A 22,416-nucleotide genomic window follows, 5' to 3' on the forward strand; every position below is an offset into this window, starting at 1 on the left:
TGCCTTCCCACGTATGGTATCAACCTCCTCACAGCTGGTTTTCAAATGCTGCCAACTGGACAGTTCTGATTTCAGATGACCCAGCTCCTCTTCCAGATGCTTAACCACAGAGAGGAGGCGCTGCTCTTCCTCAGCTCCACTGCCAGGTCCAGGGAAGGAGGGTGGGGAAAGAAGTCAGGCGTCATCAGCCATATAGGCTTAAACCAAACACGAGTAACACTCACGTGTAGGAGGAACCAGGGCCATCATGGCCAATAGTATACACACCTCGCCCTGTCCCCATAACACAGAAATGTACTGTCAGCCTCCAGTCAAAATCCCAAAGAGACCTTATGCATATCAACAGTTCACATGTGCGCACACACACACATGCCCAAGGGCCCAAGCAGGCTGTCCAACACATGCTATGGCCAGTGGCTCCCTTTCAGTGCTAGGAGAAAGCTCTCAAAACCATTTAGTATTTAAAACCTGTATCTTTTAAATAAATCAGTAAAAATCTGTGTCTATCCCAAAACTACAAAAAGATTTCAGAAATGAGAATATTTATCAATAATCACCATAACATTGAACATGAAACTTTCAAGCCAATGGAATAGGTATTAGAAATGTATGGCTTCAGTTTAACAATTCTATTTTTATATGGAGATTGTACATTAAAACATAAAACGTTGCAATACTATATTTGTTTATAGGCACGTGTAGTTGGTAAGACGATTCATTTCTCAAAAAAACAGACTCCAGGATAAATCTTTTAGGATTTAGGATTCATCCACTGGCATATCAACACACCTTTTTATGGAAATAAAGGATCTGAAAGGGAGTAAAATGTATAAACACTCAAATCCATCCTTTGGGAAGGACATACGGAATCTGAAACAGGATCTATAAGGTACATAGGAGCCAGAGACAGGAGGTACGACGTGAAAGCTCAATGTCTGGTGTCTGGTTGTCCTCCCCCACCAGCCCCCAGCAGAGCCACAGGAGTCCCACCGAGATGCACGTGGGAGGGGTGTGCAGAGAGCCCGTAAAGATAAAATTAGGGCTGTGGGGAGAAAAAAAAAAAAAAGGCAGCTAGAGTGTAGGGGGGAACAGGAAAGTCCACATTTCCAGGAGAATCTGGGTCCATGGATAAAGGTGCCAGAGAAGAGCGGCCCACACAGCACACCCTCAGGAAACGGCTCAGGGGTAGGGCTGTGTGGATGGCCAAACAAATCAGGGTGGCACAGAGCTGAACACGCGGGCGGGACACTGAGAGCCAGGCACAGAGGTCCACCAGTGCCAGGGTCCCGGCTCAGTTCCCAGCACTCCCTGGCAGGGAGTTTCTCTGTCCTCGGGTGGCACGAAGGGCCACCCAGAAAGACACCACTAGGAGGGTTTCTACCAGAAAGCAGTAACCAGCGGTGCACAGTGTCCCCTGATTAATGACTGCTGCATTCCATGTTATACAAAAACACGCAAGACAAAGTATTAATTCATTTGAAAATTATCCTACCTGGCTGTTCTCAGCTTGGTCTGTTCTAATTCCTTCTGGATAGCCTAAAAAGGACAAGAGAGAATTGTTTCAATACAGGAGTTAGACACTAACATTTCATAAATCACACATCTCGTTGACACCATATTTCTATTGAACTACATGTATTTATCTGTGATTTTTCTTCCAGACCTGCCTGTTGGTTGGCAGTGGAGGGATCTTTTCAAAGTTAACTTTCTAAAAAAGATTATACCACTCATTTTTTTTTTTTAAGATTTTGTTTTTTAATTCATCTCCACACCCAGTATGGGGCTTGCACCCATGACCCCGAGATCAAGAGTCCCATGCTTTTCCAACTGAACCAGCCAGGCGCCCCTCAAAGTAAACTTCTAAAAGATATACAGTATATACTCAGAGAAGCAGAAATCACACAGGAACAGCTAATGATTTTCAAAATAAGCAGCTCCTGGGATCCCTGGGTGGCGCAGCGGTTTGGCGCCTGCCTTTGGCCCAGGGCGCGATCCTGGAGACCCGGGATCGAATCCCACATCAGGCTCCCGGCACATGGAGCCTGCTTCTCCCTCTGCCTGTGTCTCTGCCTCTCTCTCTTTCTCTCTGTATGACTATCATAAATAAATAAAATTAAAAAAAAATTAAAAAAAAAATTAAAAAAAAAAACAAAATAAGCAGCTCCTGTCACCAGCACCCAAGCCAAGAAGCAGAACCTTGCCAGCACCTCCAAAAAGTCATTTTCAACAGGGAAGGAGAGAACCATCCATGGAGGTGGGACTCATCATGTCCATTCAGAGACAGGGGGCTGATGCTGCCACACCGCATCGGGAAGCCTCATCAGTTCAAACTCCAGCTGAATGAGGTCAGAACCCCCCCTGCACAAAGCAGAGCGAGGCCTACTCTCCTGGCCTCTTGTTTCCTTCTATGTGCCCCCCACCCTGTACCATAGATTCTGAGGTCACACCAGGTGACCAGAACACACCTGATTCCACGTGTAGGACCCCCAGGGCCGCAGCATCCCACGTGCTCGGTGACTCCGCAATGGAGCATACCATAGTCTCTGAGGCTCAGATCTGGACAAACATCCCAGCCTCCCCCCTTGGCTTCACCAATACCTGATAATCATAGCTTTTCCTCGAGAAAATTAATGTTGTCTGTCAAAGATGCTTGCTCAACAGACAAGGTAACTCAGGGGAGAGACTGTGACCTCAAGGAGAAATGGGCTCAGGCCCCCCTTGAAAAGACACCCCAGAGTCTGAAAGGCAGACACACTTGTGAAACACAGAAGCAGTAAAATGAGCTCCAGGGGCAAGAGGCACCAGTCAGAAAGATTTTTCCTCGCAGGCTGACTGTGGGCACCCAGACGGACGCGGGTGGACGGACGCAGGTACTCTAGCTGAGGAAAGGTCGAGGTGCATACCTCAGATGTCTGCGTCAGCTTTCCAAGAATGTCTTCTAGGTTTGAGAGGCGCAATTCGTGCTCTTGACGGAAAGTCACGGTGTCAGTCTTGGGAAGGAACATACGTGCAAGTTAAGAAAGACCTGGAAGATGCTCCTAAACAGAACCCCAAACCCAAGACCACCTGGTCGTAGCCTGGCCTGGTGTCCTGGGGGGGGGTGGCTCCTCAATGTCTGTAGGTCCACCTGTAACCTGAGAGGTCACAGACCTGTGCTCACCAGGAGACAACCCCGGGGACGGCTCCCTGTTGAGGGAGAACGGGGCTACGACCAAAGGCACACTGGACCGCTCACTGCACTCACATGCACTTGCTGTGCTGCAACACCCAACTCAATACTGGGCCTGGCCCGACTAGTGCACCCCACTGCCGCACATGTACCAGCTGACTGAAGTGACTTAATGACACCGCACACGTTACCCTCTGGCTTGTGAGGAAAGCACGACAAACCCATCAGGGAAGCAAGGAAACTGCTGAAAACCTGTAGTTTGCTCAACCTACACCCAACAAAGTTGTTCAAGATTCTGAGAAGGTAAAACTACATGCATATTGTCAGATACAGTCCCCAGCGAAGTCGAAAGATCCCTGCCAACCAGACACACAGACAGCAGGGACGAGCACTGTGCATCCAGTTACTGAGATCCAGGCCAGGAGATATGGACCCCGAGAGTTCACTTGGAACTTTCATTATTGGAGGTTCCATTTGTTACTTAGGCTCTATATCTCTTCCAAATTACAACCACAATGGTTTACAAAAGTTTACATAAAAGTAAGGTTAAAAATAAGAGTAACAGAAACACAGGGACAAAGGTCAGCTGGAAAGATGAACCCGGGTTGCAGAACCTTGTCATAGAAAGGGCAGCCACTCACTAATCAGCTGTGAGCATCCTCACTGCCAAGTCTCTCACTGTCTCCACCTGCCACCTAACTCCATGCCACAATCAGAAGGTCCGCTCTCTTGGCTGCCTGCTGCAGCAGCCATGGCTACACGTGCCACTGAGCACCCACAATGTGGCCAGCCCAGCTGAGACGCTAATCTCACACTGCCACATGCAGCTGGTGGCATGTGCAACAGCACAGCACACATGCACAATACATTCGCCAGGAGCATGAGGGGAGCACCAGGTGACCACAACTGTAAGATGAGTGTGGGGCCACTTCAGAAGCAAGCCTGGGATGGTCCTGTGTCAGGATCAGCATCACGGCCACACCTGCATACAGGTAAATACTGGAGTATGGTGGAAGAAAAGGATAAATCTGTACTTAGCTCATCTAATTTAGAACCTCCATTTTAAGTGAGCCCAGACTGCATAAGATGTGATGGTTTAGAGAACACTAACACAAATTGAGGCTTCACTGCTTTTCTTTGAACTGTCATCTCTTCTCTACAAGAGAAAGAAATAAACATAACTAAAGGATGCCAGCTCACCACTTCTGTTTGCCTGTTCCAGGACGTCATGGTCACCCCATCCCTGTGGTGATGACAGTATTTCCGGCTGCCTCTGTTAAGAAACACTCCTTCAAAACAACAAGTGCTTCCTGTCATGGCTCTACGCTCACCCAGGAAACATCCTGCCTATAGGGACAGGTTTCATGATCTGCCACCAAGAACAGTCCTGTTTTGTTTTTCAAAACAGCTTCTCCCATGAGATGGATGAGTATCAAGCCTCCCCACTGTTCCCCCATCCACAAACAACCAGTGAAGTTCCATTCACTCCTTCCATCCAACAAAGCTGTTAAATGGCTACTAAGAACACACCAATCATAACTGCATAACTGTGTCAACTGGATCTGACTGAAATCATCTCAATTTTATGCTCGAGAAACTGAAAATAAGCAGACTGAGGAATCAACAAGGGACATCAAGTGCGAAATGCAAAGCAAACCCCAGCTGACAGTGAAACTGCACTGAATTATGTTTAATCCATTCTCAAAGTAACGGGCAGGTCAGGAACAACATGCAGACAGGGCACCAGGTCACCCACAGCAACTCTACCCCCGACATCCACTGCTCCTGACCCCTGCCCCCAGCCAGGTGCAGACTCTGCTGGCTCCTGGTCTTGAACGAGAACCAGGAAAACATCCTGGCACTCAGCACCCTACTGCCAACACCTGAAAAGCACGACCCCTTGTCACAGCAGCGTGTCTCCTTTCTTCGTCCCCAAAAAGAAAACAAACACCTGAGAACTCCTTAGCATTACCTGAGAGCCCGACAGCTCATCGGCACTAATTTCCTTTAAATGCTGCCCTACCACACGCTGAACCAAGGACAGCGTCGCCTCGCCATCACCATCCATCTGGTCCACCCGTGCCTGCAGTGTCTGAAGTACAGTGGCCAGTTCTCTGAGCTTCTCTTCATGGCTGTGACACTGTCCAGACAGCGAGGTCATCTGCCTTTCTACCTCGCTCATCCGATGCTGGTGGAAAGCCTCACCATCCTGCAACAGGGAGGGAATTCCAACAGCAGCACAAATGAAAAATTAAGCCTGGCATCAAATAACCTTAATGCAGTTTCAATCAAAGACACAAAACAGGGTATCACAGCAGAAAGTACCCCACAATGTGTGCAGACATGCTAAAGGACAGGACAGGATGATGTCTGTCATCAGGGATTTTCTTTATGGGGCTGACTATAGGGGGCTTGTCTTTTCTTCTTACTTTCTATATTTTCTGAAAGTATTGCCTACTTACTTTTTTTTTTTTTTTTTAAGATTTTATTTATCTATTCATGAGACACACAAAGAGAGGCAGAGACGTAAGTAGAAGGAGAAGCAGGCTCCCTGCAGGGAGCCCAATGTGGGACTTGATCCTAGGACCAGAGGATCATGATCTAAGCCAAAGGCAGGGATCCCTGGGTGGTGCAGCGGTTTAGCGCCTGCCTTTGGCCTAGGGCGCGATCCTGGAGACCCCGGATCAAATCCCACGTCAGGCTCCCAGTGCATGGAGCCTGCTTCTCCCTCTGCCTTTGTCTCTGCCTCTCTCTCTGTCTCTCTGTGTGACTACTATCATAAATAAATAAAAATTAAAAAAAAAATTTTAAGCCAAAGGCAGATGCTCAACCACTGAACCACCCAGGCTTCCCCATACTACTATTTTTTAAATTAAAATTAACTGAATGAGATAACTTATGTATGCATTACTTCAACTATCTCAGAACATTTAAGAAGCTATAAGGCTTGCTCATTTGACACTTAACAATATTTTCTAAGCCGGGGCACCTGTTCTCTGAGGAATACAGATGTAGAATGCCAGAGATGGGAGCTTCTGTGTGGTTACCTGGCTCAGCTGAGAAGCGTCAGGTGTGAACATGCTCTCGGGACTGTCCACCCGCTGGGTTCCATATATGTGTGTCCAGTTGAACACAGGCAGGCCTGAAAGGAAGTCCCCTTGGCCCCACAAGGACAGACCACCACCTGGAAGGAGACAGGAACCAACTGCACGTGTGTGTACAGACAGTGCTCTATTCTTTCCCTAATTTACTATTTCATGTATATGCATTAATCATATAAGATAACTAAGTCAAAGTTTTCTTACCTAGTAAAAGTAATAGTGGAATGAGCAAGATTAAAAACTTGCAGATATTTCGAAGGCACCTAGGAATAAAAAGAAAAATATTAACTTGGATAAAAGAAAAGGCAGGGTGTCAGCATTCTATTTTTATCTCTGGGTGATTTTATACAAAATAACCCCACCCTTATTTTAAAATGAAAATCTGAAGTGTTAGAAATGCAGTTACAGTTGCTTTTTTTAAAAGTAGGCTCTGCACCCAATGTGGGGCCTGAACTCAGGACCCTGAGACCAGGAGTCACAGACTCCCCTGACTGATCCAGCCGGGCACCCCAGAAACACAGCTACAATATCATCTAAAAGCTGTGTGTACACCTAACCAGGGGACCTGTCTATAAAACAGTGTCTCCTGACCTATATTAACAATCAAACACATTCACTATTGATTGGCCTGGCGCTGGGCACTATGGTCACCCGGGATAAGGGGGAACACTGCCCCAGAGTGGGAGCCAGAGTCTGGTTCCCAGTCCTGACCACACCCCTCCCAATCTGTGTAATCCCTGACAAGGCACTTAGCTCCTATACACTGCTATTTTAACAATGACAGCTGCCTTTGCTTTCTCAAAGGTGTGGTTTGAAAAATTAAATAAAAATATGAAAACATTTTGTAAAATATAAAATGATATACAAAAGGCAAGACATTAATATACCAAACCATAAACACAAGTAAATATAAACTAAATCATTATAAAATGATGTTTATGGCTCAGGACGATAAGCATCTGCCTTCAGCTCAGGTCATCATCCCAGGGCCCTGGGATCAAGTCCTACATTAGGCTCCCTGCTTTTTCCCCTCCCCCTGCTCTCTCTCTCTCTAATAAATAAGATCTTTAAAAAAATAACAAATGAAATTATATCCTGCAATTAGCAGTTCTTAAACACTTGAAGTTGACATGACACTTGTTTCCTTACCTTGTAAGAAGAAACACATTCAGCCACGAAATCAAGGTAACAAACTGGTACCATCCAATCCCGAGCCACCAGAATATTCCAGAGGCTGCCTTCCCTAAAAGAACAAACACCAAACGTTCTAAAAAAGTGCTCTTTGGAAAATCAAACTCCTATATGGACTGTTTTGTGAAGGTCACGCAAGAAGCACAGGGAAATCTGCTAACAAATATTATGTAAGCATATGAAGTTAGGGAGGACACATGTTAGGAAGATGTCAATCATCATAGCATATATTCAAACACAGGAACATCACTAAGCACACAAAACAACGTGTAATGCTGAAACACAACACAAGCTACAATGAGGAAACACCAAATCCATGCATTCTCAATTGCGGTTAAATCAAGCAGTTGGACTGACGCAGGACCCAACACAGCAGAGAATGAGGAATGCTCATGCACCTAGAAGCACGTATGTTAGCACTTCTCAGTAATCAAGAATGAAACATGTTATATCAGGGAGTAATGCATGTAATCCTAAGATGAAATTTTCATTTGGTTAGCTCGATGTTAACTGCAGGTGCCTAACTGCTCAAAGACTTGCAGAGAATGCTGACACAGAAAGCCAAAATAACCACCTGGAGCGACCATGGCCAACCAAAGAACGCACAGCAGTGCCTTCGACACAGACCATCCAGAAGCTCCGATCCTTTGCAGCATCTGCACCAACAGGTGACCTGTGACAGATAACACGTGTGCAAGAGGGCCACACTCAAAATACACCAGAAACCAGCTCTCCACAGTTACAGTACAAGAGGCCTCCCCTAGTATGCATTTCACCAAAATTCTCTCAAATCAGCCAAGAGTCTCTTCTCAGGGGAAAAAAAAAAAAACAACCATTTTAAGTCCAATCAAGACTCAGATTCACTTATGAAAAGCTGCTATGTGCCCAATGGTTGTTCCCTTCCTCCTGCAGACACTTCAAATGTGACATGCAGACTCTCCTATGAAACCCCACATGTTCACGGCTGGTGCTGACAGAACCTGCAGCTAAAACTCTAGGGACACCAGTAGGTAAAATGCTCTAGGTGAGACCAGCACGACTCATTACATTAAACCAAGATCAAAATGACCAACATTTTCCAGTGAAATAGTACTTTGGGATCATAAAGGCAGTACCACTGGATGATAGAATAAGACAATAAACTTTGTATCAAACATCACACATTACATAAAGCAGAAAAACTGCTTATGAAATCAGTTTCGTTTCATTTTTTGAAGAGTAACTGCTGAAATTATATATTCCTATAAGGAATTGTGTGTTGACTCCTGATAATGCCTAATTATGAAAAGAAATATGATTTAAGGGAATTTTTTTAATCTATCATTTTATGTTTTATTACTAGTTAAGAGATCTTTATTAAAAATCTGTCTAGGGGGATCCCTGGGTGGCGCAGCGGTTTGGCGCCTGCCTTTGGCCCAGGGCGCGATCCTGGAGACCCGGGATCGAATCCCACGTCGGGCTGCCGGTGCATGGAGCCCGCTTCTCCCTCTGCCTGTGTCTCTGCCTCTCTCTCTCTCTCTCTGTGACTATCATAAATAAATAAAAATTGAAAAAAAAAAAAAAAAAAAAACCTGTCTAGGGACACCTGGGTGGCTCAGCGGTGGAGCGTCTGCATTTGACTCAAGGCGTGATCCCAGGGTCTGGGATTGAGTCTGACATCAGGCTCCTGCAGAGAGCCTGCTTCTCCCTCTGCCTGTGTCTCCGCCTCTCTCTCTCTCTCTCTCTCTCATGAATGAATAAATAAAATCTTAAAAAAAAAAAAACAAAAAAACAACCTGTCTAGGGGCACCTGGGTGGCTCAGTGGTTGAGCGTCTGCCTTCGGCTCAGGGCATGATCCCAGGGTCCTGGGATCGAGTCCTGAATCAGGCTCCCTGATGTCCTCTCTCCCTGTGTCTCTCATGAACAAATAAATAAAAATCTGGAAAAAAAAAAAAAAAAGCTGTCTAAAAATGGTGCCCCTTTGGTAAGAAACTTACAGGTATAAATTGGAAAACCTCTAACTCTGCATGTACGTCTCCTTGTGGTAAATGCTCAGGAGACCGCAGTCTATGGGGCAATGCTGTGTGTCCCAGTGGATCAACTCCCCCAAGGGAGGATCACCAGCCTTTCTAAACCTTTTATTTCACCTCAAGCAAGCTACTTTTCAAACAGTCTCTGTATTTTAAGCTAAAGTTAGTATTCCTGTCTGTTTTTAACAAGTACTTGACTTGCCAATACAAACAAGGAATTACGGCATTTGTGAAGAACACATTAAAAACAAAATAAAAAGGTGCAAACAACAACCTGTGTAAGAAAAGATGTGCCAAATGGCCCCTGCCACCCTTTTTGGACTTGAGGACTGCTGGCGGATAGCTCTGTGCATCTCAAGGAGCTCCTTCCCCTTAGAGTCATTGCCTGTGGGCGGTGGTGACAAGACATTAATTTGACAGATTACTATGCAAACCTGGTCAATCTGAACTGTGCACAACAATAGCAGTTTGAGAAAATTAGGAAACTCGGTTATGCAAAAAAAGAAAAAAATGAAAGCAAATGCAATCTGGTGGCTCCTGGTGTCCATTATTTAGAGTTCAACCAGTCTGCATTAAGCAAGGGGGTATCTGGTGTCAGCAGCCTCACATCACCACCTGTGGGGAGCCGCCGCCACTGCCCCGTGAGCCCACGTGACATGAAGCCATACTTACACATGGACTCCCCATGCACACTGAGCTGGCCGTCCTCTCTGAGAAGCCCTCCTACATTCACTGTCCCACAGTGATTGGAATGAGCTGCAATACACGCAAAACAGGCTCAGAGACACTGGTCGAGGCTGAGTTCAGATGCTTCCCAGATGCGGTCAGAGAGCATGCAAGGCCAGCCTCCATGACTTAAGTGCAGGTGAGGCTTGCGGGGGAGGCAGGTGGCAGGGCTGTGCTAGGGAGAGAGGTCAAAGCCCCACCTGACCGAACAAGGCACCACACCCAATGCAACACAGAGAGAGGCCCCGCTTAAAAATGGCTGGAAACAACTACATTCTAAATGCCATTCAAATAAAGTATTTCTGCTTTAAAAAGATAATAATCAAAACTTGAGTACTATTTTTTAAAGAAATAACTAAAAATGCTGAAACACGGTTCCACTTTCAGAAAACGGAACCAGAACAAGACACATGAAAACTTCCATCAGCTCCCTCACAGGAAGACCCCAGCAAAGCACCATAAGAAAGGCTGCGGAAGAGCACGAGAGGAGAAACGTGGATGAAGCACCACGCTAGGAAAATAGTATTTTCTCCACCTTGAAAGCATTATCAGGTGGAAAAAGGAGGAAAAAAATTATTTAAATACCTTTTGATTCATGGCTTTTTGACTTATAACTTTTTGATTCAGGATATTTTGATTCATAACTTTTCAATTTGGAATTTTCTGATTCATAATTGAGCTTCATTAAAACCACTCGAAAAAGTTGGACTAAGAATGATGACAAGGATGACGAAGTGTCCTTGGCCAGCCACAAAATCCTATCCATGTGGAAAGGGGCACCGCCTATTGAAAAACCGTGAACACAGTTATTTCTTCCCACAAAGCCATTTACTCCCCTGAAAAGTCAGATAGCCAAATCATTCATTTTAGGCAAAGCAGACTGGCTTTTTAAACATACATCAGGGAGGACAACTTAAGAAGAGCCGTAATGACACACATCACTCTGCCCCAGGTGGCACAGGTCACCTCCAGACAGAGGCAGAGCTATCCAGCATCCCTGCACTAGAGAGCCAAATGCCAAGCCTGGGTCACAGGCGCACCCCCCACAAGAGCAGTTCTGAGGGACTGCACCCCAACCCTGCCTCCATACACTCCAGAGGCTAGGTACCTGCACAACAGCCACCCCCGTACTCTGTCACCTGCTTCAGGAGCATCCACTACAGCATGTGCCTCAGAAGACACTACAGAGAGCATTGGCATGAGCACCTGGAAGGAACAGGCCTCAATGGACCCCAGCTCTCTTCCATTGTCATCATTGCCCAACAGCTTCAGAAGACACAATGGAATCTCTGGACAACTATTTCTCTGTGAATCTGCAATGTCTAAGGTGATAGTCAACAAATTATGGTTGCTAGAAATTTTTATCCCTGAAAAAAAGTTTTCATTGAGTGTAGACTGGGGAAATGCTTCTGAGACTCATCCACTCACTCTCCTGGCTCAGTGAACCCTGAGTTCAGGTGTGGCATGCAGCCACCTGGAACTGGTGGAGTCTGAGTGGGAGTGATTTTCAAGGAATGTGCTTTTTCATGTTTTCTTTTTCAAATAGCCTACTTAGTAACCTACTTGTGATTTGGAGGCCCTTACCAAAGCACTCATAGAACCGGGGCTAGCTGCAGCCCTCCACCCCAAGCACCAGCGCCAACTCTGTTTCCCACTGTGCTTCCCAGGTGTCTTTTACCCTGTACTGAAAACTTCAGAGAAACTTACTTGGAGGTAATGCATGGTCTGTTCTGCTGATAAACAGAAATACTGGAATTCAATTTTTAACCCATGGGACTGGCAAAATTTTGAAAGCACAAACAAATGAAAACTGGCTAGACAATATGGAATTAGGATGCTCATAACACCATAGCAAGAGAGCCATCTGGGTCAGTCCTTTGGGAAGTCAATTGGAGGAATCTATTTAATCTGAAATTTACAGTAACTTTTTTTTTTTCAAGCAGTGATATGTATTTAGGAGCTGAAGACTGGGACAGCTTTTAAAATATATTTTCTCTAAAGACTGAGGCTGGTTCGGGAAGCCAATGCTGCTCTAAGTGACCAAGACAAATGACAATTTTTCAAAGTAGTGACCTGTCTGTCCTAAGAGGATTTATGTGTTGCCACAGGCAAGACGGAGAACAAAGAATTCTGAATTTGTCTCAGTTCTCGATTTCCTGGGTGCCTCCCTGTGAGGCCTAGGAAGGTCCCTAGAGTCCACCCTTCCATGCTTCCTGGGAGGAACCTGGCCTGTCAGGGCGCAGACACCCCATCAGTATCCAGCACAGCTGGGTGTCCCAAGGAAAAGACTTCCATGTCTCTTAAAGCCTTTTTGATGTGAACCAGAAATTCACGTTTTGTCAAGGCTGCACTCCTTCCAAACTTCAAAAGGCTCAGACTCAGAAACTATACTGCTGAAGCGGGTCTGTAAGCTCAAATGCATCTGTTCTACTTCTAGTTTGTCTGCCCTACGGAAGGATTTGCCCATGTACACTAAATACATATATACAAGGAAACACACCCAGAGAACATTTTTAGAAGCATACAAAACAGAGGGGTGCCTGGTGGCTCAGTCAGTTCAGCATCCAACTCTTGACTTCAGCTCAGATTGTGAACTCAGGGTCTTGGTTTGGAGCCTCATGTCAGAATCTGTGCTCAGTGGGGAGTCTCTCTCCTTCTGCCCCTCCCTCTGCTCATACATGCATGCATATGTGTGCACGTGTGCTCTCAAATAAATAAAATCTTCAAAAGCATCAAAGAGAAAAAAATGTGAATTTCCATCTAGACAGACACTGATTAAATACATTTTGATACAACCATAAATGCAATAGTAGATAAACATCAGAACGAATAAGGTCAACGTGAATTGGCATATAAAATAGAGTTGCAAAGCCATATATGTACTATGATAGCATTTAAGCAAAACAAAACAAACTACGTATATCTACGGGTACACCAAAGCAAAACATAGGTAGCAGTCGCACATTGTGAATGTACCAAAAAATGCCACTGAATTGTATTCTTTAAGATGATGGACAGTTAATTTTATGTTATGGGCATTTTATCCTATTATAAAAAGCAAAAGAATTTGCCATGATCTCTTACTAGTAGCACCAGTTCCCTCTAGAAAGGAGACCAGAGGGGGATGGGCTGGGACCATGGGAAGGAACTTTTATCTGTACTATTCCAAGATTTTACCACGAGACTATTAAGTAAAAACAAAAATAATGACAGAGAATGTGTGTGTGGGGGGGTGTAATTTATGCCTGAAAAAGAGTTGTATGTGTTTTCAGTAACTGTGGTAACACTCAACAATTCACGCAGTATGGTCTCCACCAGGCAATAGCAGGAGAAGCCAGCTGGACCCCACGCAAGTGCAGTCACCTCTGGGTGGTAGATTACGGGTAACTTTCATTTTCTTCCTTGTGCATGTCTGTCATTTCCAAATGTTCTCTGATAAACACTTTACCCAAATAGGAACAGAAGTTTTTAAATTACTGCTGGTCATACAAATCAGTGTTATAAAAGAGCAATGAACTATAAGCACAGAAGCCCAAAACAGATAAAAATATAGCTTGTTTTCCCCTCAAAAACATTCAAGATCAATTCAAGCAAGAAAGTGCAAGACTTCCAGAGGCTACTGCCAAAACCACACCCAGCACTTTTCCATCTGAGCTGAGGTCCAGCCACCAACCCCCATCCAGAGCCTCAGGATGAAGACCATTGGCTGTTGGTAATAAACAGACGTGAACTTTATTTACCATGATGCGGGTCAGGGGAAAGCAGCGAGTGTTTCTACACATGCTCACTGATCTGCAAACACTGTTCTCACACCAGCTTACGGTTGGTAGAATGTACGTTTATTCAAGCTTCAAAATGCAGCCTCAATAAAGCCAGACACATGGCATGTTGGTGGTTATGCAGAGTTCAGAGACAGATGCTGGACCTGGCTCCCAGGCTCCACCCAGATGGTCAGCCCTCAGGAGGCGGCACGGTATCTCGGGGAGAGCACCCTGGTGGCAAGATGCCTGGGTCTAGATCCCAGCTCCGTCACTTCCCGGTAAGCCTCTTAAGCCGGCCAGGCCTCAGTGTGCCGGTCTAGAAGACGTGGGGGGCTACAGAGCTGCTGTGCAGGCCAGGGAGACCCAGAGCACTCTGCGATGCTGGCCTCCAGAATCCAGAAGGCGCTGCCACCTCCCCCTTCTGCCTCCCTATTTTGATATATTAATGCTAACAGTGTCAATTACCTTCAGTAGACAGAACCAGAAACTTGAGTCACAAGGATAAAACATTGGATGGAAATAACTCTCAGTCTTGGTAGTGTCCTTCATTACATCAAAATAGTTCTTTGAAAAATACCGCGTGCCCTCAGGTGTAGGGCAGAGCCAGGAACTGTGACAGATAACTGGCCCTGTCCACTTGAATATGCCCTCAAAACTAGCCAAGCAAACTGGGGCCAAAGCCTCAGGAACCAGGGCTCCCTGGCATCCCCACACTGTGGGACTGTGTAAGGGAACCTGGACAGGGATCTGTAGCAATGCTCTCCCCCAGGGCCCCAGACAAATGTCGAAGACAGCAAGCCCTAGGCTCAGGAGGACACCCCACAGGCCTGCCTGGTTGCAAAAGACAGCCATGAACCTCTGGGGCTACCTCCGAGGACCTCCCTATTCAAGTAAGTGCGGCCAGGCCTCTGAAGCCACTACCGCTGGGGAAGGGGCCATGGGCCCACTATGAAGACTCGGTGTGGTGGCTGCTGCCACACCCCCGGCCCAGCACCACACATTCCTGTGGAACTAGCCACACAGCCGCCTTTCCCAAGGCCAGGAACTCTTACGGAACCACACAGAACACATGCTCCTCAATCTCAGGGGTGGAAACCCCTTTTGTGGCAGAGGCAAAAGCACCACCACGAAGCCATTCCTCCCACAAATTTGAGCATCCATGACCTGGTGTCAAAATAGTGGCCACGTGGTACCACCAGCTTTCCCTGATGATGGGGTCTGCCTTTGCTCACCCAGAAGTTCAAATTCCCAGAACTGCAGATGCTCCCAGGTACAAAACGACTAACCGCAAAAAATGTAAATTCAAAGAGGATGAAGAGGAGCAAAGTTAATTTTTGGTGATAATTAATTTCTTAATTATCAGACAATTTTGACTTTAAGTTAATGACAGAAAACACTGCAAATGCTAACAGACCTATCAAACCAGGTTTATAAAAGTGAGTAGAAATATCAAGACTCACGTTTCTGACCCTGATCCCTTGAGTAGAGCCGTGGCGATGGCCCGTGGGTGGCAGAGTGTGCTGTGAGTGTGTCCTTGCGCTCGGATAGCAAGAGGCAGTCACTACATGTGTAGCCATTGCTTCTGGCGGCTTCTGCTGCCAGGTCCCCATTTCCCTGAGTGGCAGCTTTATTTCCACCTAAAGTTTGCAAAAAGTAGAAGGAACTGGTTTACTGCAATCTGCAAATACTTCTCAAAAAAAAAAAAAAAAAAAAGCTTCCTCTTAAAAAGCGTGTAGAAAAAAAGGACTAAGATAATTACCTTTAAGATCTCCATCGTCGTCAAGACCTAAAACATACACACACACACGTTTGCTCATGAGCTCGAATTATCAAAGCCCACACACAAAAAAAGTAAAGGTTAAAATGGTTAATAAATCAGCATTCTGGGAATGGTCAAGATTCATTCCCTGAAATGCCTACAACTACTGGAAACTCCTCCAGATATATGCAGACATGATCTTGTGACTCAAGGTGAAACCACATCTCTGAAGACACGACTCTGGAGCAGGTGTGTAGCACACACATACACACACACACCTGAAGGGAGGGCAGGAAGACAAGAGCCTGGTACAGAGGCGCAGAAGCCCCACCAGCACCATCTGCTTCTCTGTCACCTAGGACTAACCCTTGCTAGCTGAACAAACCAGAGCAAACACCAATCCTAATGCCGCCTTAAATTAGCACACCAACTTTTGGGAGGTAATCTGGGTCTTCTAATCTTCCCAAAGGGGCCAACCAGAACATGGAACGGACACAGCAAGCAGCTGCATGACCAGTGGCAAGGATGGGGTCACACTGTTGTGGCCTTAAGTCAAGAAGGTTCACAAGCGACGCTGCTTCCTTGTACCAACTTGTCTACACAGCGTACTTTCTAATGACTCAAAAATATTGCAGCTGCCTTGTTGCTTAGAGCTGTCTGGAACCAGAAGATTTTTATAACAACTGTGATTAACCATCCTACAAAAGTAACGTGTCTACAAAGAGTTATCAGATTACCACCTGACTCCTTCCCCTGGTTCCACGTCACAATAAATGATTAAGCATGAGCACAGTGGAAGTAGCCGTCATAAGCCACTGCCTGCATTCTGTATTTGAGTCTAGAGGAAAACGTCAAACCTTTTCCCACCCATGAGAGGCAGGTAACTCACCCCAGAAGTGGTCCACTTTGGTCTGTTCACGGATCAGAGACTCATCCAGCACAGGAGGCCGGAGACAGGCCGCACTGGACAGCGTGCTAGTGCCACTCTGGCCCACACCACAGGATATCACCTTCCTCGAGGTGTGATTAATACTGAAAGCTGGTTTGCTTGCACTTCTGCGTTGCTTTACTGTTCTAAGAAGAAAAAAATAAAAGGAAAAAGTTCATAGACTTTTGCTAGCTGGGGATCCCTGGGTGGTGCAGCGGTTTGGCGCCTGCCTTTGGCCCAGGGCGCGATCCTGGAGACCCGGGATCGAGTCCCACGTCGGGCTCCCGGTGCATGCAGCCTGCTTCTCCCTCTGCCTGTGTCTCTGCCTCTATCATAAATAAATAATAAAAAAAAAATTTTTAAAAAAAGGACTTTTGCTAGCTAATACAAAAGGATTATATTTTACCAACACAAAAATCTTTGAAAATAAAGAGCTTTTTAAAAAGATTTCATTCAGGGCAGCCTGGGTAGCTCAGCGGTTAAGCGCCACCTTCAGCCCAGAGCATGATCCTGGAGACAAGTCCCGTGTCAGGTTTCCTGCATGGAGCCTGCTTCTCCCTCTGCCTGTGTCTCTGCCTCTCTCTATCTCTCTCTGTGTGTATCTCATGAATAGATAAAATATTTAAAAAAAAAAAAAGATTTCATTTATTTGACAGAAAGAGAGAGCACAAGCAGGGAGGAGGGGCAGAGGGAGAGGGAGAAGCAAACATCCCGCTGAGCAGGGAGCCCGACATAGGGCTTAATCCCAGGACCCTGAGATCATGACCTGAGCCAATGGCAGACGCTTCACCATCTGAGCCACTCAGGCGCCCAAATATAGTATTTTTAAGGCAAAATTTTCTTGTCTTCTCTACTACACTGAAACACCCATTAACCTGAAACAGAAATCCTCAAGCTGGGGTCCCAGAGCTGCTTCTAAAATTGTACACGGAAGACAGTTGTTAGATTATTTTGAGCGGGATCCCTGGGTGGTGCAGCGGTTTGGCGCCTGCCTTTGGCCCAGGGCACAATCCTGGAGACCCGGGATCGAGTCCCACGTCAGGCTCCCGGTGCATGGAGCCTGCTTCTCCCTCTGCCTGTGTCTCTCTGCCTCTCTCTCTCTGTGTGTGACTATCATAAATAAATAAATAAAAATTAAAAAAAAAAAAAAAGATTATTTTGAGCCCCACAACCCAGAAGGGGTTAAAACTTAAAATAATCTAATTAAAATGACTTAAAAGTAAAAATGATGATTTATAAATTTAACCCCTCCCCTTTCCACAACATGTGCAGCATGCACACATTCCCTGCTTTATTTCTCCATCCCTGGTAAAGATGGAACTACATTAAGGACAGTGAGGCAAGGCTGCAATCTCATCTCTGAACCCACATTCAGCTCAGATAAAAACAAAGCCCCTGAAAACAAACTATGAATGTTGGCAACAGGTCAGGGCAGGGAGAAGCTCCTCCCTCCTAAGGGAATGAGCGGCAGATGAGAGACAGGACACGGTAACACACCACTGCACATGAGCAGAGAACACCTGGACCCCGGCTGTGGCCTCGTCAAGTGGCACAACACCAGCCTGGCCGCAGTGTCCCCATGTGGAGTCGCCTGGGGTCCTCAAGGGCACCTCCTGAGTCTACTGAGCTGCAACCTCCCATTCTCTCATTCTCTAAATAACCCGCAGTGAGTGTGAGACACACAGGCCACAGCAGGAAGAGCATGGCCGGCTGCCAGCACACAGCCTGGCTCCAAGATGGCATTCCACTGCCTCTCTTCGTAGTGACCACCCAATCCTGAGTGAAAGACGACCATTCAGACTGGAAACCTGTCATTCTATGTGAGCAATGGAACATGACCTCTAAAGGACACAAGATTTTTCGCGTTGCTCCTTCTTGGATATGTACACAGTGAGCTCAGAAATCAAGCAAACACAACCACGAATATAGGTAAACAGCTAAATTTCATGGATGCGTCTGTTAGTTCACACAGATTTTAATGAACAGACTAAGCGTTAATAATGCAGAGCTCATCCATGGTGATCCTTACCACGATCGTCTGGTAAGGCTACTCCCGCAGACAACACTGGGAGGTCAGCTGTATAGACGGGCACTGTGTCTGCCCAGGATCTGAGTAAAACCCAGAGGAAAGAGAAGATTTGGCCAATACAAGAACATCTATACCAAACAAGCCCCATGGTCCAGAATTAGCTTCAGTCCTGATTTATAGCAAAGCTACGACTTTATGGGTGAATTTGCATGTGTGGACACGTATACCTAGACACAAGAGTGTGATTTTTCAGACCAGAAAGTGTGCACGTTCAGTTTTAATGGTGCTAGAACGTGTTTAGTAACACGGGAAGCAGCACTTACCGGGCCGCTCTGTCCTTCAGGGAGGCAGTGCTACTGGCGCAGGAGTGAGTGTCCCTAGCCTGGCCATCCTCCGTGGCACATGCTGTGGTGACCAGCCGCAAACTACGGCGGGACATTCTTGGAGAATCAAACACGGGGTCCAATCTGTGCTCAGTCTCGAAAGCCAGAGCATCAGAGGAATAACTCGAACTAGAAGGAAAAAAAAAACTTTGTCAGTGATAAATAATGTAGACAGCAGTTTCTAAAACATACTGAGCAAATAATGAACATAATGTGTACTGATTTAGAGCAGATTTTAAAAAACAGCCATGACTCTTCTACAAAGCAGAAGTCACCCAAATCGGTCAACAACTTATGCTTACTGCACACACTCTGGCCCTGCCATCTGTGAGACGATTCCCCAGGCACCCCAATATTTCAGTCCGGGGCTGACCCTAACACCTGCTTTAGGATAAGTGCTCCCACGAACCTGCACTTACGGGGAACCATGTCAACATCATTAAAGAACCAGAACACACTTACTAGTAAACACTATCCCTGACAGAGGAATTAAGGAGACAGTGACGGCAGGACAACTAATCCCAAAAGGCAGAAGAGCAGCAAGACCCTGAGCAGTACCATAATGTCACTCTGTGTCTAACTCACCACAAAGCCAGAGAACAGCTTGTCATAAAGTCACTTCAAGACTCTTCCACATAATCATCCTAAACTAAAACATGCATTCTTGGTGCCATTAGCAAGTTTTTCCAAATCAAGACATGTTACCTGAGTGTCTATCATGTGCCTAAACCGGGATGGAGGCCACACTTCCTGATCTGCCCAGACCATCCAGGGGATGGCTGTGTGGTTATCAGTGAGGACTCCACAGCTACAGCTGGAGACGAGCCACACTCCACAGGGAAGCTGTGGTGAGCAGAGGGGCTTGGGCTGAGGGTTTCCCAGCCAACGAGGGAGACAAACTTGCGCCCGCCTCGCTGGAGGGACAACAGCCCCTGCTCAAGGGGGAAGACTGGCTGAGGGCCTGGAAATCGACAGGAACCACGATGAGGCTCTCAAGGAAAAGTGGGGTATTATGTTTTATATGATAAAAGTATTTTCAGAATCACATTCACCATATATTAGATCTGACACTAAAAACTCTTCAAGTGAAGCAACAGTAAATAAACACAAGCTGCTCCAGTCACCACAGGGCTGAGGTATCATGCACAAGTTCAGGAAGAGCCCCTTCTTGTGCTCACCAGAGGCTGCTTTAGGGGCTGAAATGTTCCACACTCACCCACGCTGAGTATATAGCAAGGATGCTAAGCGTCATTTGGGTATAATCTAAAATAGTTACTTGGGAAGCCTAGGTGGCTCAGCGGCTGAGCATCCGCTTTCAGCTCGGGGTGTGATCCCGGGTCCGGGGATCAAGTTCCAAGTTGGGCTCCCTGCGAGGAGCCCACTTCTCCCTCTATGTCTCTGCCTCTCTCTCTGTGTCTCTCACGAATAAATAAATTTAAATAAATAAATAAATAAATAAAATGCGGTTACTTTTTTCCAAAAATATTTTATGCAATTACAATCGTAGTTTAAGAAAATCTGTTTTTTCAAGTCAGAATTTATCATGTATCTATGGACCAGTGCCCTCCACCAGCACATTCTTCCTCTTCATCTAAGGAGAACCATCGATGAGCAACTTAAATATCAAAAGACAATGATATCCGAGTCCACCCACCTCTGTCCAAACTGGAATATGCAGATAGCAAGCAAGCTGACAGCATCCACAGAACTCTACACCCAGCCCAGCCCCACAGGCCCCAGAGGCTCCAACCTGGGGACACTGCTACCACTGCATAATCTAGAAGAGGCCCCAGCATTCCAACACAGAACCTGGAATGCCTTGGCCATCAGAAGGGTGTTCCAAATCCCTGTTAGTGTGATTAGAAAGACCCTGGAAGAAGCAAACACAAGAATATCACAATAGCAGACAACAGGAACTGTCCATCGGCAGAGGAAGGGTTAAACATGAGGCCATTAAAAATCATGAAAGAAGGACACCTGGGTGGCTCAGCAGCTGAGTGTCTGCCTTCGGCTCAGAGCATGATCCCAGGGTCCAGGATCGAGTCCCACATCAGGCTCCCTGCGAGGAGCCTGCTTCTCCCTCTGTCTGTGTCTTTGCCTCTCTCTCTCTGTCTCTCATGAATAAATAAATAAAATCCTTAAAAAAAAAAAAAAAAAAAAAAAAACCTGCCTACATTGTTCAGTAGAAAAGGAGAAGATTCTAATATCATCCTATTTATATTACGACAGACTATATAATAGAAGCACATGGAGCGCCCACTGGCTCAGTCAGTGCAGCACGGGACTCTTGATTTTGGGGTTGTGAGTTCAAGCCCCACATTGGCCTAGAGCCTACTTAAAACAAGGAACAAAAAACAGAAGCCCAGATTCTTACACACATATAGGTAGGTAAGGGCATAGAAGAGACCTAGAAAGTCTCTTCAAACTGGTCATAGTTCGTGTTTGGAGCTGAAAGCAGGGAGGGCTCAGAGGAAGCGATGGAGAAGCCAACAACTCTGGGTTCTAAGTTTGGACCCAGCTGTCTGGCAATCCTTCCCAGGGAAGGGGCTCACACAGGCCACTCGGGTCTGGATCTCCATGCTTATCTGGCACATTAGGGACCCACACCTGCATTGGTGCTGTGGTCCAGGGACCCACACAGGCCAGTGGCGCCCTCATGCCCTAGGCTCCCAACCATCATTCCTACGAGGTTCCTATGGACAGATGTGCCAGAGCTAAGCAGAAAGGTGCAAACATCTGCAGGAGACACAAGATACAAGGCACTCACCCCAGGCAACACTTCAGCAAGTCTGGTGTTAAAAGTACTTTATTATAACTAGGATATAAAAAGAGTACAAAGATCCCCAAAGGAAATGACAGACTGAATCCTTCAGAGCAGATTTTAGTTTGGTTCCCTCATCAATTAAATGTTGTTCTTTAAAAAATGCCTGTTAGTTAGATGCACTTTTAATTAAAAGACTAGAGAATAATCTAGCACAGTTGAAAGAAGAAGATACAACAGATGCTTGGCAGCCACAAGCTGTGCAGCAGGATAGTGCCATGGGGCTTGTGGCCCCAATCCCACAAGCATCCAGGGCCAGGGCCGTGCAGAACTCCAGTGTCCTCATAAGGGATAGGCATTATCATCACAGCTCCCCCCCTACCCCCCCCCCCCCACTGGCTATTGGCCTTTCAGTCCCAGCAGCAGACAACACCCCGGGGATGAACCCAGCTGTGTCCCTGTACCAGATGCTGCAGGCCCCAGATAACCACAACAACGGAGTCCCCAAGGCCAGCAGGTCCTCGCTGCTGCCTGGCACTTCCTGCCTCACCCCTACCTCACTGCCACCCCCATCCCGCCCTGCTTCACCCCAGAAATG

The 22,416-nt window shown here is 46.3% G+C and overlaps 1 protein-coding gene across 50 annotated transcripts in view; it reads right to left on the reverse strand.

The window, feature by feature from the left end:
- SUN1 (Sad1 and UNC84 domain containing 1) overlaps positions 1 to 22,416 on the reverse strand; it is a 53,953-nt gene that overhangs the window by 11,274 nt on the left and 20,263 nt on the right. For 3 of the 50 annotated variants that reach the window (XM_026011256.2, XM_072753370.1, XM_072753365.1), the window contains 15 exons: positions 18,998 to 19,186; positions 16,607 to 16,791; positions 15,718 to 15,744; positions 15,419 to 15,595; positions 10,783 to 10,980; positions 10,144 to 10,227; positions 9,746 to 9,856; positions 8,036 to 8,134; positions 7,420 to 7,513; positions 6,475 to 6,533; positions 6,217 to 6,353; positions 5,142 to 5,378; positions 2,904 to 2,990; positions 1,493 to 1,536; positions 4 to 139 (listed from right to left, as the gene is read on the reverse strand). In XM_026011256.2, coding sequence (XP_025867041.1) covers positions 4 to 139; positions 1,493 to 1,536; positions 2,904 to 2,990; positions 5,142 to 5,378; positions 6,217 to 6,353; positions 6,475 to 6,533; positions 7,420 to 7,513; positions 8,036 to 8,134; positions 9,746 to 9,856; positions 10,144 to 10,227; positions 10,783 to 10,980; positions 15,419 to 15,595; positions 15,718 to 15,744; positions 16,607 to 16,791; positions 18,998 to 19,186 — 1,864 coding nt within the window. Of the gene's footprint in view, positions 1 to 3; positions 140 to 1,492; positions 1,537 to 2,903; positions 2,991 to 5,141; positions 5,379 to 6,216; positions 6,375 to 6,474; positions 6,534 to 7,419; positions 7,514 to 8,035; positions 8,135 to 9,745; positions 9,857 to 10,143; positions 10,228 to 10,782; positions 10,981 to 15,418; positions 15,596 to 15,717; positions 15,745 to 16,606; positions 16,792 to 18,997; positions 19,187 to 22,416 lie in introns of all 50 variants that reach the window. The other 47 variants (XM_026011255.2, XM_026011260.2, XM_072753364.1 and 44 more) reach the window with 24 other exon arrangements.

This window comes from Vulpes vulpes, chromosome 3 (genome assembly GCF_048418805.1).
Source record: "Vulpes vulpes isolate BD-2025 chromosome 3, VulVul3, whole genome shotgun sequence".
NCBI classification, from domain to species: domain Eukaryota; kingdom Metazoa; phylum Chordata; class Mammalia; order Carnivora; family Canidae; genus Vulpes; species Vulpes vulpes.